Raw genomic sequence first — 15,274 nt, 5'->3', positions numbered from 1 at the left:
GATTGAATTAGAGAGACTTCTTTCTACATGGATCGAAGATTGTAACCAAAAACGGATCCGGCTAAGCACTGAACTTATTAAATGAAACGCATTGTCTCTTTGCAACTTTGAAAGAAAGGGCTATCAATGATGGAAAAGAAGAAGAATTCCACGCTAGTACTGTGTGGTTTGATCGTTTCAAAAAGAGAAATTGCCTACATCATGTTCCAATCACAGGCGAAGCTGCAAGTGCAGATAAGAAGGTGGCCGCAAATTATCCAGAGATTTTGAAGAAAATTCTGGAAGAAGGAGGCTATTGTGACTAATGAATATATAATGTCGATGAAACCGGCCTTTTTTGACAATGATAACGTCCAAGAGTTAAGCGAATGCCTTCCGAGACTTTTCTGGCCAAATCAGAGAAATCTCAGTCTGGTTATAAAGTCGCAAAATCAAATGAAATTACTGCTAGCAATATGCGAGCCGTTTGGAATCACATTCTTCCACATTATGCAAATGATTTTAGAGACTTTTCAAATGAAATGGATAATGTTGTTGAGGAAATTGCTAACATCGGGCGTGAACTGGGTTTTCATGAGATTGACAATGATAACGTCCAAGAGTTAATTAAATCTCATTCTGAGGAATTGAGTGATTCCGACCTACTAAATTTAGGAGCACAGCAGAAGATCCTGAAGAATATGAAGAAAATTTAATCACTAACAAGCCCAAAGAGATTTCACAGAAACAGAAAATAATTTTCGTACATTCGAAGTTTTTAAGCAGCAATGTTTTGAGGCTGACCCTGATGAAGAGAGAAGCAGCAAAATTTGCAGAAGAGTAGAAGAGGCAATAGGGACATACCGTCAGTTGTATATGAAAAAAAAAAAAAAAAATTGCCCACCAAACAATGTTAGCTCAATTCTTTTTATTAAGAAGCAGAATCATAAATTTATATTCTGAATATGTTTTATTGTCTTTCAGCTTCATGGTTTTCCTTTAACTAGGACCTGAGACCTACCGCAATTCTTTTATATATATAAAAAAAATTAAGGGTCAAAAAAGGAATTTGAGGAACGAATTATACTTTCTCCAATAGGTTATTATATTCGATTAGTGCGTTTTCGATTAATGCGCCTGTTTTAAAGAACGTATTAGATTAAACTGTACAGTACAGATGTAATTCTTTCATTATCTAGAGTAGTGCTTCCCGAACTTATGGATGCCAAGGCCCCCTTTGGAAAAATTAAAATATTTCACGGCCACCATCGAAAAAAAAAATCGTAATATAAGCATATATTATTATAATATTTATTGTATTTATATTCAATACAATTTATATTCAAGAGTTTGGGTTTGTAATATTTTTTTTGTGTTTCTTATCAATACCTTTGAAATGAAACTTATACGAATAAGCATATATTTACTAATATTCATTAATCGCCGAAATAAGGATCAAAATTTGTAAACCGACACCAATGTGTGATTTTTTTCCATTAAAATATAAAAAAAGAACAAAAAAGAAATAATAATTAATAAAAATTAAATACGTTTGTTTTAAGATTAAAAAAAAAAACTACTTAGTCTTAAAACATTTTAAATTTGTTTTCATTATTTCACAGCCCCCCCCCCCCCTCAACAAAACTTACGCTCGCGGCCCACAGTTTGGGAAGTGCTGATCTAGAACGTGGCAGTTTTAGGTATGGCTTGAATGTTATAGCGTTGATCTAATACTGTTAGAAGAAAAAGGTTGGAATTATGCATATAATCGAATAAAGTGACATAACCAAATACTAAATATTATCAGAAGCAAACATATAACTCTTCAAGTTGTTAAAGAATAAATAAATAAATCAGATGCTCCACACACACACTTTTCTTCGGACCTTGGTAACTTTCGATTTGTAGGGCCTGCTAAACGAATTTTACACGCTATAAACAGCTAGATATATAACGCAAGTGAATTATTGTCATACTCCATTTTTGTGAACTGGTTATGTTCCATTTTTGCTTTAAAACGGTCAGCAGAGAAGATCTTAGCAATTTATACACCTTACGAAAGTAGGTCTTATGTGCTGTTATCTAGATTCTAGAATTCAAACTAATGTCATAGAAATTGACTTGATTCTTTCGAATGCCTGACCCACATAGGCATTCATTTGTCATGCTCGAGTCTCGGATAACAGAAAAAGTAACTTTACATCTTTCAAAAAAGTAACCATAATACAACGGAACTATCCTGAAGATATCTAGGTTCGGTGTTAGTTAAATACCTCACAATCCCCCCCCCCGCCCAAATCTTGTGTAATATAATTAAGTATCGTATTATACAGAAATAGATCTTAAAAGACTTGAATAATGTACACGATCTGCATGTTACATTGTGTTATTTATTATTATTAGCAGACAAATGTATTGATTTTGAATAAAACTAAAATTAGAACGAATGCTTTTAATGTATCGCGCGCACATTTTAATGTAAAACACATGCGAAAATGTATAAATTTGACTATTATCACTAATTAGCTATTTGAACGCAGTTTTCTAATTAAATATTAACAAAGACTGAATGATATATGCACGTAAACATAAGAAAGATATTTAATTAACCAAATATTTCGGTCTGGAAATAGCAGACCATCCTCAGTGGTATTACAAGAATCAGTTTTAAAAAATACAAGCTAGAATACTAACAATAGATCGTTAAAAATAGAACACGCCACGTGATGTTATATCACCAAGTATGAAACGGGATATTTTGAAGTAGAGACATGATTGAGGGGGAAAAAAAAAATAATGAGAATCTTGATTAGACTTTCCCAGATTTTTGATATAGATACAGTCATTACGATTCAGGTTGGGGCGATGGAGCAAGGCCTCCACGCTTTCCTTGAACAAACGTTCGAACCTATCATTTTCCTTCTCCTAAAGACAAACGCTCAACTTTATCTCTTCATGGAGTTTATTAAATTCCTTGCAACTGTGATCTCTCCTGTTTTGGACAGACTGGACGTTCTCTTGAAAAAAGAATCCAAGAACACCAATCCTCCATTCTTCACAACAAACCTGAAAAGTCTGGATTGGCTCAACACGGAATTGAGGCCACAGCATCTTTTGGTCCAGGAATCGCCTCTTGCATAGATCCTGTTATAGGTTCGAACGTTTGTTCAAGGAAAGCGTGGAGGCCTTGCTCCATCGCCCCAACCTGAATCGTAATGACTGTATCTATATCAAAAATCTGGGAAAGTCTAATCAAGATTACTCATTAATTGTTATTGTTAATTGTTAATATTCCAGCTTGTATTTTTTAAAACTGTTCTTGTAATACCACCGAGGATGGTCTGCTATCTCCAGACCGAAATATTTGGTTAATTAAATATCTTTCTTGTGTTTACGTGCATATATCATTCAGTCTTATGTCACAAGTATCCTTAAAACAGCAAATATTAACCAATTAAACACAATTTCCTCCTTATGACTTCCGATAGAGCTGTATAATGGGAAGGGATAAATAAAAGTTAAATGACATACTTAACTAGCTTTTTCAAGGTTAGAAATGACCGACATTTTCTATTAACCTTGGAAGATCAACAGCGTATCCTTTATCTAAAGCAGGAAGTTTCGCAAACAAGCAGCACTGTTAAGTATGACAACTTAAAACTAAGGCTACACATCTCTTGGGAGGTGGTGCTTGGCTTTTAATTCTATGAGAGGAGTTGCATCTAGCGAAAAACATCCAATTAAAATCTTTAATGACAGGATTAGAATAAAGTATTAAAGGATTTTGTTTGCTCCACACACACACACACACACACACACACACACACACACACACACACACACACACACACACACACACACACACACACACACACACACACACACACACACACACACACACACAAACTGTATAGTCTTTATTAAGTAAAAACAATCCCTTCTCACTGAAACTCAAGATTCAAGATTATAAAGTGAGATTACTTGCAAAGATGTGCATTATTTAGTTCCAAGAAACAAAACACGCATTTTTACTGATATATTAATAGTATTATATACGTCACGCTGTTGCCATGGTTATTCTAAATGTCAAATACAATAAAAAAATACTTTCTCCATGGTTACCCTAATTATAAATGTAAATAAATACAGTTGCCATGGTTACTCTAAATGTCAAATACAATAAAAAAAAAAATACTTTTTCTATGGTTACCCTAATTATAAATGTAAATAAAATACAGTTGCCATGGTTACTCTAAATGTCACGTAATGTAACGTATATCAGGTAAACTTTAAAGCAAAGCCAATCTGCAATATAAGCGCGAAAGTTCATTACGTACCTACAGCTACGAAATGACGAAATTGTGTAATATAAACTCATACACAGTCAACCTTCCTCATACCATACATTATCTTTGGACATCTGAGTCGTTTATTGCGAATTGGTTATTGGGAACTTATTTTTAAAACATTCTGAAAAACACGCATCCTATTATCTTATTCGCATGTGCATTTTTCGTAACACAATAGTAGTTGTACAAACGTACATTAGCTAACAAATCTTAGATTCTATTGTATTTTTTCTATTTGTATGCATTTATTACGATAGAAATAATCCTGACAACAAAATCGTAATTGACGCATGCTCAATACATTCATCTGCAGCTCTACTAATCGTATCAACAAATTTTAAGCATTTGAAGTTTTTTAAAAGTCCTAAATTAATTATTATTTCGATTTCTCCTATTTCTTTAATAACGTTATTAAATAAGTTAATTCTTTTCATTACATACTAACATAAACTTCATATTGAAATTTTTTTTTTAGTTTTTTTTTACTTACTTCGAGATTCACAAACATCTGAATGCAGTATTAGCTGATTGTTTTAAACATATCTCAGTAAAATATCTTAACCTAAACTGCATACTGAAATAATGATTTTTCTATCATATCATTGTTTTATCTTAGAATTTTCAACTACTTTGTTTATAAATATTAGTTGCAATATTAATAATTAAAGTATATTTCATTTAGTTTAGGAAGACTTGGTTTCGAGTCTAGTCGGCGACTAGAGGAAATTTTTCTAAGCCTTTTTTCGACCGGTTCCCGAGTTAGTCGATCTCTGGCACGGGCAAGCAGGTTTTTCCTCCCGGAAACTCGGGTTTTTCGTCCTGTAAACTCAAGAAAATCGACCGTAGAACCCACATTATTTCAGACATTAAATATATTGTGTTAGGGTTAGGGACCACGAGATGGCGGCACATTTGAGCCGTCTCTCTTCACTGCGTACCGCTTAATTAGTGATAGCCTTGGGCCATCTGTCTCTGATTGGGTACCAGTGGAGATTGAACTGCCCACTCAGTCTCCAAAAGTTAGATAGGGCTAAATGGCCTCGCCTACTCCCGTATACGGGAATAAAAAGGCGTTAGCTGATTTTTTAGTTTTTTTAATTTATATTTATTGTCAAGATAATATATATTTAAGGCAGTATATGCTGGCATTATTCCAATTCAGTTATCATTAAATCAGTCCATCATCCAATCTAGAAAAATTCGCCGAAAAAATCATCCTCTCCAGACTGCAAGAATCAACAGACAAGCTAAGTATTATACAATATTATTCAAAATATATGGCTCATCATATCATACCTTAAGGAATATTTATTTATTTAGCGTATGATGATACAAAGGCCGTGAGTCCCCTTTTACGGGGATGTACGGCACCATCTCAATCCCTCCCCCATTTTTTATCCGAGCTTGGGAGCGTCATATAGCTGAGTCTTAAGAATTCTTGACTGTAATCCATGTGTGTGTTCACGGGGCCGGTTTGCTTGTTCTGGGGGACGAAAAATCCGAGTTTCCGGGTGAAAAAATCTCCGTATATATATCTCCGTATAAGACGGGCTCACTCACCTTTCGTCGAGAGAGAGAGAGAGACCAGATAAAGGTTCTTCACGTCATAGACGAGAATCGAACCCTGGTCTTTCCAACCAAAGGGCTTCGTCTATGCCGACTGAGCTACGGAGGCTCACATTACTGAAAGAATAATGCAGGTCAAAATTAATGGAAAAAGCTCTACCCAACGTAAAAATTTGGCTGGAGTTCCACAAGGATCCTTACCGGCCCTGCTTTTGTTTACAATCTACATGGCAGATATCCCACAGAATCCAATGACGTCCATCACGGCTTTATACGCAATGCCACGGCAGTATTAACAAGATTTCTTTGTCCTTACCTTGTAACCAAAAATATTCAAGGCAGTATCTCTATGCTAGAAAAATGGTTCACAGATTGGAGGATGCAAATAAACCCCTCAAAAAAAAGTGCAGCCATACTCTTCATGAAAAGGTTAGCATCTCCCAAAGGAAATATTCAGCTATTTAGTACTAAAATTCCGTGGCAAACAGAAACTGAATATCTCGGGATACTACTAGAATAAAAGACTGTTTCAATAATCATATCAGGCTTATCTCTGCGGAGGTTTCCAAACCTATCGCTCAACTCTATCCCTTGATTAATCGCCGCAGACAATTAAACAGAATAGAACAAACTATTACTCTATCGAATGGTGATTCGTCTTATAATTACACACGGTTTTCCAGCTTGGAGCCACACTTCCAAAGTCAACATACTAAGATTATAACGAGTGCAAAACAAATGCTTGCGGATGATATTAGATGCTCCATGGTTCATTAGAAACGAACAGATTCATCGTGTTACCAATATTCCATAGATCTCTTCATTCCTTCGCTCTCTAGCAGTAATTTTTTTTTTTTTTTCAAATGTGGCTACGCATCCCAATCAACTGATACAACAAGCATCAGACTACAACGAATATGATCTCTATAAGTACAGGGTGTCCCAAAATTCACGCAAGAAGTAATTTTGATAGAAAACACAGGGTTTTAATTAAAAATTGTAATTTCTTATTGATTCATAAAGTATACAGTATAGGGTTATATAGGGTTATGCATAGAACAGCATATCGGGTAAATGGCCTCCACGGCTTTGCTGGCACATACGCACTCTTTTGTCGAAATTTTCCATGACCGTTTTGCATAAATGTGGCTGAATTTCGTTGATACAGCGCTCAATTTCCTCTTTCAAGGCGTGGGTGGTCGTGGGCTTGTTGGCATAAACCTTAGACTTCAAAAAACCCCAAAGAAAAAAGTCCAACGGCGTTAAGTCACATGATCTGGGCGGCCAATTCTGTTGACCAAAACGGGAAATTACACGACCAGGAAATGACTCATGCAGTAATTGAATTGTTTCTCGGGCTGTATGGCATGTGGCACCGTCTTGTTGAAACCACATGTCGTCCACATCCATATCTTGCAATTTAGGCACAAAAAACTGGATTACCATGTCGCGATAGCGAGCACCATTAACTGCCTTACCAGCCGCATTTTCGAAGAATGGACCGATGATGCCTCCAGCCCAAAATCCGCACCAAACAGTGACACGTTGTGGATGCATTTGTTTCTCAACAATCATTCGTGGATTTTCTGAACCCCAAATGCGATAATTTTGTCGATTAACGAAGCCATCAAGATGAAAATGAGCCTCATCGCTGAAGATGATTTTGTTCGAAAAATAAGCATCCACTTGTTGTTGTTCCATAATTCATTCAACGAACTCTCTTCGCTGTGTGTGGTCATTTTTAATAACCCTGAACTGTTAGCTGTCACGCTGTCTTTTTTTTTTCTCGTTGGCAATACTTTACCGCACAAATGGCGCTAAATTTAAATTTTGCGTGAATTTTGGGACACCCTGTACAAAAGACCTAAAACCATTCTCTTCCAATGATATCATTTAATCCATCACCCCCCCCCCCCCACACACACACACACAGAGCGAGCTCATAAATTGTTTCTACCAAGGTGTACTTCGGTTCAGACAACGGGGAATATAAAAAGCGTCAATCCACCCTATGCAACAGTACCCTTATGCGTTATATGCTGGATTACTTGTGATGAATGACAATTGGTTATTCTACGAATAACTTCTCATTTTTTTATGTTCAACTATTAATGGTCATTTGTTAATTTCTGTGTATCTAGATAGGGAGTTATTGTACAGGAATTGGATTCTAGCAGCTATTATTGATAAAAGAAATCAAGGGGATGGATCATGTTCGTGTAGAAAATGATTTCTCATATGTTTGAAGGCTCCAATTGGATGGTCAGCTGCCCCTTTCACGAAGGTATAATTTATTTTCATGTCGGAAGTAAAAGTTGTATATTACTCTGTCTTCCCTGTGATTAAAGAAATAGTTACAGACTAGATGATTTCTTGATTGTGCTTTTGTGAGGTGTTGAGGTATTCTTCTGTGTGTAAAAAGCTGCAGGTTAGATTGCAGTTTCTCGAGACGAACGGATTATTCTGTAATTAACAGGACACTTCTGATAGATGCTAACAGTTCAGTGCAGTCATAGAAGAAACAATTCTCTGGTAAGTTTGAATGAAGTCTGTGTAGTATGGTAAGAATGGGGAGGACAATGAGCCACTCTCTACTTTAAGTCACCATCAGATTGATAGCACTTACGCCAGTAAGATATAGTGAAGAATTCTGTGATGCAGCTCAGTTTGTAGTGACCAGTTCTTTGGTTGGAAAGACTCGGGTTCGAATCCCATCAACGACGCGAACCTTTATCAGGTCTTCTCAGTGAAATGGCATTAGTTTGTCTCATATGGTGGGTGAGGGGTTTTCTTCCTCAAAACAAGCAAACCGGCCTTTGAACACACGCATCTAGAGGCATAAAGATTTGCCCTTAGGGAATGCAACAGAGAAATGGCAAGTCGGCACATTAATTGTCTAAAACCCCTAAATAGGGGAGGAACTCAACCCGTCTAAGGCGGAACAGATTGGATGGGTATATTTGTTGGAGATATTGCGTGGCGCTGGGGTATTGCCAAGAAATGTGCACTTCTACTACTGGTTGCTAAAGGCTTTCAAGGTGTGATCTCAGGCATGACAACCCGAAATGCAGTCAGATTTGATAATGGCTGTCTCGTTTGCTTCCCGTATTCCAAAATTGCAAGGGCTTGTGGAAAGGGGACATGTGAGGCTTGGGAATGCTGTTCTCTAAGACTCTCTCACAGCTTCATGCAGGAAAGAAGAGTTGCTTATCTATGATAGGAATTTTTTATCATAATATTGTGACAGAGAGGCTTTATGAGTATTTCGAGAAGTAAGGCTGCCTCCGGGGTATGTCATTTTATTTATTTATTTATTATGAATTTTCTTATGTAGTATCGGAGGAGTACAAATCCTTGATATATACCACAGGACATGGCAACTATTCGGTCGATGATTAATACTTTCATTTGATACATCCAATGGCTCGTACAGTATCTTATTTTCCTAGTATTTGATTTCTCAGTATACAATACCATCGGTTTATCTGCGTTTAATTATGGGATACCTTCTATCTACCTATATACATATGTAATATAGAATAATTATATAGATCAAGTACAGCTTCCGTAGCTTAGTCGGTATACACGAAGCCCTTTGGTCGGAAAGACCTGGGTTTCATTCCAGTCGGGGACGTGAGGAACCTTTATCCGGTTTCTTTCGACTAAAGGTGAGTTAGTCGGTCTCATACGAAAGTAGCTTTTTTTTTTTTCACCTGGAAACTCGGGTTTTTCGTTCCCCCAGAACACGAAAACCTGCCCCGTGAACACACGCATCTACAGACATAGGACACACCGAGAATAAGGGTTGATCTATCTATTCCGGTTTCGAATCGTAACGGCCACTAAGCGTAATAAGTCTGTAACAGGCCACTAGGCCTAATACGTAAAGAAGGAAGAAGAAGAAGATATAGATCAAGTAGTATTATACAGGGAATTAAGAGAAGATAAGCAACAGTTCCTCAACATTAGAGACTAATAAAGACTCTACTTTCTATTGCTAAAGTACAGATTTTCAAGAGGTGGTGGAAGAAGCATCACAACCACTTTGCAGATCTTATTCCTGACGATCATATTTATATTTCAACTCAACTAGATAAACAAGATTTACATGCAGCATCGTATACCCAAGATATTCAGCTCAAGAACATTGACTAGTTTGTGGTTTCCAATATGGATCATGGGTTGTAATTAAAACCCTAACCATCTCCTTCAGCAAGGCGTTGGAAAAGAATTCGAGGGAGACAAAAGTGAACAATCTGAAAACCTTCGTTCTTCTGACCGAAGCTTTTGAACCACCAAAGGAACCCAATACCAATTGCCCGCATACTAATAAATTATATTATACACAAAAACTATGTTATAAATTTCGTACAAATTATATTGCAATACGTTTTTTGGAAAACGTTAGGAATTAATTAAGGAATTAATGTGCAGTGCTTACAGAAAAATATGTGGAGAAACATTTCAGTATGGAATATGTCCACCTCGAACTGAGATTCAGCTCTCACACCATGCTTAGCACTAGATCATTTAAGAGCTCTGAAGGGGAATTTCGAGTAGTATTGCGTCTCCCTATTGCGTCATAAACGTGTTCTATGGGGCTGAGATCTGGGGAGCGTCCCGGCCACTCGATTCGATTAATATCCTCAGTCTGCAGAAGTTTCTCCACTGCTCGTGTACGATATCATGTGACATTGTCATCAATTAAATGAATTCTTCGCCTAAAGCACCACGGAACAATTGAACACGACGTTGAAGAACTTCGTTGCAATATGGTTTCCCAGTCATAGTCTCTTTTTCCAGCACTTGTAGCTCGCTGCGTCCATTAAGCATAATGCCTCAACACCATTACCCCAGCATCGTCATATCTATTCTTTTCAAGAACTTTTGCGCGATGGTAAGCAGTACCACTTCCACGCCAGATCAAGTGTCGTCTAGAATCGGAGGAAAGACTAAAATGACTCTCATCTGTAAAGAATACATTAGCCCATTGGTGTTTTGTCCAGTTTTTATGGATACAACGTTATTGAAAACGTTCTCTACGATAAGGGACGTAGACTACAGATCTTCGAGCGTATAAGTCTACTTGTCGCCGATATCTTGCGACAGTTTGTCAAGATATCCGCGTACCTGTGCTTGAATGGAGCCGACTTGCAAGCTGACCTCCGTGGTGCGTCGATTAAGTTTTACTGTTATAACCAAAAATCTGTCTTCATGCTTCATGGTAGAGAGAGGGCGACCCTTAGCAAACGTCTGGAAGACGTTTCTCTGGAATTCCGAATTCTTTGGAAATATCAGTAATTCTGCCGACTTCTTCAAGCTTTCCAATAATTCTTCCGTGCCTGAAATCACCTAGATCAGCGTTTCCCAAACTTTTCCTACGACGGAACACTTCACAAATCCTGAAATTTTCACGAAACACCTTGATTATTTTGTAATGTATTAATTAATAATGAATTTAGCTGATTTTATTATTAATTAATAACTGATCATTAATTAATAATTAATTAAACATCAATAAATTAATTTGTGCTGATTTTCATTGACATATCCCATTCTGATCACCAAAAATTTATAATAATATTATAAGTACTTACACGAGTGAATGCAGACTGTTTCTCCTGTGTGCTGGTAGTTTTCCCCTCTTTTTGTACAGCCTGGAGATCGCTTTGTAGGTGGATGAATCACTATTTGTTGCGTCACAAACCTTGCCTCTTATTCCTATTAAAATGCAAATCTGAAGGCCTATTACTTTTAAAAAATCACGGCACTACGGTTTCGAAACTTTCACCTTACAATACGAACTTGCAAAAAAAGTATTACTAGATTTAAGAACCGGATACAGACTACCTTGATCTTCAATTTTAGTGGAAAAATTTTCTTTATACTTCCTTGCTGATTGGTCAGTAATATTTGCAATACAGATGTTATTTTTTTTTCAGTTTTGAGAACAGAGGATACGCCGCCCATTTGTAATCGGCTTGCAGGCAAATTTTATGATCGGTCATAAACAGCGGTATTCTCTTTCCCGATTGTTAAAAGATTTCGATCTGTGGAAAAATTTTTAAATATTTCCATATTTAAAAATATGCCACTTGGTCACTGACATTTGCTACACAGATGTCATTTTCTTCAGTTTTGAGAACAGAGGATACGCCGCCCATTGTTATAATCCGCTTGCAGGCAATTTTTATGACCGTCATAAACAGCGGTATTCCCTTTCCCAAATGTTGAAAGGTTTCGAAGTGTGAAAATTAACGATAATTCATGAATACTTCCACGTTTAAAAATACACGGCTTGGTCACTAACATTTGCTACACAGATGTTATTAGGTGTTCTGGGTCTGAGCTTTTTGACATATTCACGAATATTATTCTCCTCGGAATATTTCCACTATAAAATATTTATTCAGGAAAAATGCTTAGAAAACTAAAATGAGAAATTCCAGGAGAACTTCTCGCGGAACACAGTTTGGGAAACCCTGATCTAGATAATGTGTTCGAGACATTACAACACATCCAAGTTTGCAAATTTAATTCCTTTACGTAGAGCTTCCTTCAAATACAATTCGCTTAGCTCAGCTTTTGCTTTTTATCCCGTTGAGTGCTACCACGTGACCCTTTGCGCGCAATTCGAGAATTTGAATGTGCACCCGCTTTCTACCTCGGAATCGTCAGCTATATACAAATTGCCACGAGCTGATTCATCTGAATTTGCGGTTGTAATATTCAGAAATAGAGTTCGCCCTTAGGTTTTGTACACCAGTGTATATATACACTTCATACCTTTGCCTAATTAAAGTTTTTTTTTATTTGCTTTAACGGGCACAGGTTTTATTTATATGACCCTTAGGGAACGTTAGGGTCATAGAGTAAATGTGTTAGCACAGAACTGAATTGAGTTACCGTGACCATCCGGGTATCATGCGCAACATTGGCGGATGGCAAACTCGGGGTTAGAGCTGAGTTGTGTTCGAATCATATGATATACTTGATTATCTCTCATTCTGCTTTGCAGCTGTGCAATTCTATAAGCTCTTTTCTTGACTTTACTGTTAGAAGAATCTCAAAGATACTAGTCAGAACTGGTTACACTATGTTAGAAAACGCATATCTGAACAAAGACATTTAATTTCAATAGCCTAAGTCGACTTGGAGTTTGCAAATGTTATTAAATATTTATTCAAGAAAATTAACAAATACCTTTTTTTTAACCGAGTAAGGAACATTTATTAAGGTAATGGTGGAGCTAGCATGCCTGCTGGCTCCACCATTACCTTCCTATTGTTTGATACTACATTTCGCATACAGGATTGTGACAAATGAACTTTACAAGTTTAAATAATTATTACAGAAAAAAAAAAGCAAAAGAAATCAGAAGGACATATACCATTAAGAACAGCTTTTAAATTCACGCGTGCTTATATGCTGTATACTCCATAGTACTCTAACATCATTGCATGTTATGTTGACCCAAACCAGTTTTTTTATTTTTATTTTATTTAAATGGCACTCCACTCACTCTGTAAATTTATGAAATCGAACTATTATGGATACTAAAACAACATCTCTAGCGATGATAAAACTCCTTGAGGTAAATACAAAATAAAGACGAGATAGGATTGCGATATGTCGTCAGATGGCGCAGTGATTATATAATCTACAAATACAATCAGAGTTTATATTTGCCAGACAGTTCGATAAGTTTTCTTGGATGTTATGAATTTCGTACCAACCTATATGTAATCAATACACAAACACATGCGTTTTAAAGCTTCTAAATAAACATTAATGATGAAGCCATACGATTCTAAGTCACTTATTGTAAATACACTGAGATCTAAGAATTTTTATATCTTAAATTTTCAGCTGTTTAATTATAATAACATAATTTTTACTTTTTTTTTTTTTCATAATTTTTAATAAATTACTACACAACCTCCGTGGAATCTCAGGAATCATCATGAAAGACCACTTTGCACTTCACCATCCACCGTCTATGCCACAACACCCTGTACAGTATTTTAGTCTATTAATTGCATGTATTCTTTGACCGATTTGCTTGTTTTTATGCCAAAGAACACTCAATTAAACGAGAGCAAAAAATCCTGCTACCTCCCTTCGAGACGAACTCATTCTCCTTGAACTGAAAAAAGCCCTATATAACGATCCCTCTCAACATGACAAGAATCGAATCCTCTTTTTTCAATTCAAATCAAACATATCCCGTCTTCCGACTGTGCCGTATCCGTAATTTTAATGGAAGAAGTAATTAAGAAAAAAAATTTTTTTAATTAGATACTATGAATGATTTATAAAGTTAAATTTATGCTTAAATTTAACTCAAGTGCCTGAACATCTGGAGTGGGATCTGACGCTAATACCTTTAATTCCCTTCCTCTTCCAAGAACATGACTTACTTTATGAATAATATTGTTTTGTTGAGTATCAAGATAAAGCAGCAATTCGTATTTATATTTTAAATTATAAATTATAAATTACAGTTTATTACAGCTCCTTGAGATTTATTATTCCAAATTAACTAAACTTTTTGTAGGTGTATAATTGTAATTTCTGAAAAAGAGCATAAATTCCTTTATTTCAAAGAAATATTTAGAACGCATAAGGGATATTATAAATCCATCATTATTTCATAGCCAAATATACAGAATATTTAGAATAATTATGAAATAAAAATGTATTTTGAGACCTTCTAAAGGAACAAAACATAGAAAGCTGTCTTCTTGGTCAGCGTACCTAACGGATACGAAGTGTGACGCAACTTCCGGTGGAAAGTATAACGATTTGAACATGTGCAAGACTAAATCGTTTGTTTAGTTGCAGTTCACTACGTGATGTGCAGTCAACCTCGAAAGAAAAAAAGCTCTAATTTAAGTAAACAAATCAGAGGACTCACCGAAGCAACTGTCAAAGCAGTTCCTGTCTCTAAACCTCCTTGCAAGGTGAAACCCCAGGGGCGACCTCCTTTAATAACGATCTCAGCACTCCCCAGTTTCATTGCCATATTTTAGAAAAACGGCAATGTTAGGATAAATGTTCGCACAAGATCCAGGGGTCGGCTGTTATCCACGGAGAGTGAACAAACATGATAGGAATCACCAACACTTCAACAGCAACCTCCACTCATTATCGATGTACTTGGCACTGAATGCAAAAACCTGCCTCGTGCCCACCTGTCGCATTCCTTCCTCACTTGCTGCGGCTTTCAACGTCTTGGTACACTTTGCTTTGCTACTGTCGTCTGCAAACTTAGCACGACTGGTCGGTAGCGTGTTGTCTTCACGCTACCGCCACCTGGTAGGAGAAAATGAAACCTTGATCAGTATATGAATTAAACGGAAGCCATATTTATTTATTTT

At 36.4% G+C, this 15,274-nt stretch overlaps 1 protein-coding gene across 1 annotated transcript in view; it reads right to left on the bottom strand.

Moving 5' to 3' along the window:
* The window catches only part of LOC150099941 (uncharacterized), a 371,458-nt gene extending 356,407 nt beyond the window's left edge, over positions 1-15,051 (bottom strand). The window contains exon 1 of the mRNA XM_090402300.1: positions 14,812-15,051. Coding sequence (XP_090258426.1) covers positions 14,812-14,919 — 108 coding nt within the window. The 5' untranslated portion in view covers positions 14,920-15,051. The remainder of the gene's footprint in view (positions 1-14,811) is intronic.
* Between the last annotated feature and the right edge of the window lie 223 nt (positions 15,052-15,274).

This window comes from Typopeltis vanoorti, chromosome 13 (genome assembly GCF_054136105.1).
Source record: "Typopeltis vanoorti isolate ZY-2024b chromosome 13, IOZ_Tvanoo_1.0, whole genome shotgun sequence".
Classification (NCBI taxonomy): domain Eukaryota; kingdom Metazoa; phylum Arthropoda; class Arachnida; order Uropygi; family Thelyphonidae; genus Typopeltis; species Typopeltis vanoorti.
Note: the sequence above shows the minus strand (reverse complement) of the source record. Positions and strands in the feature narration are given on the sequence as shown.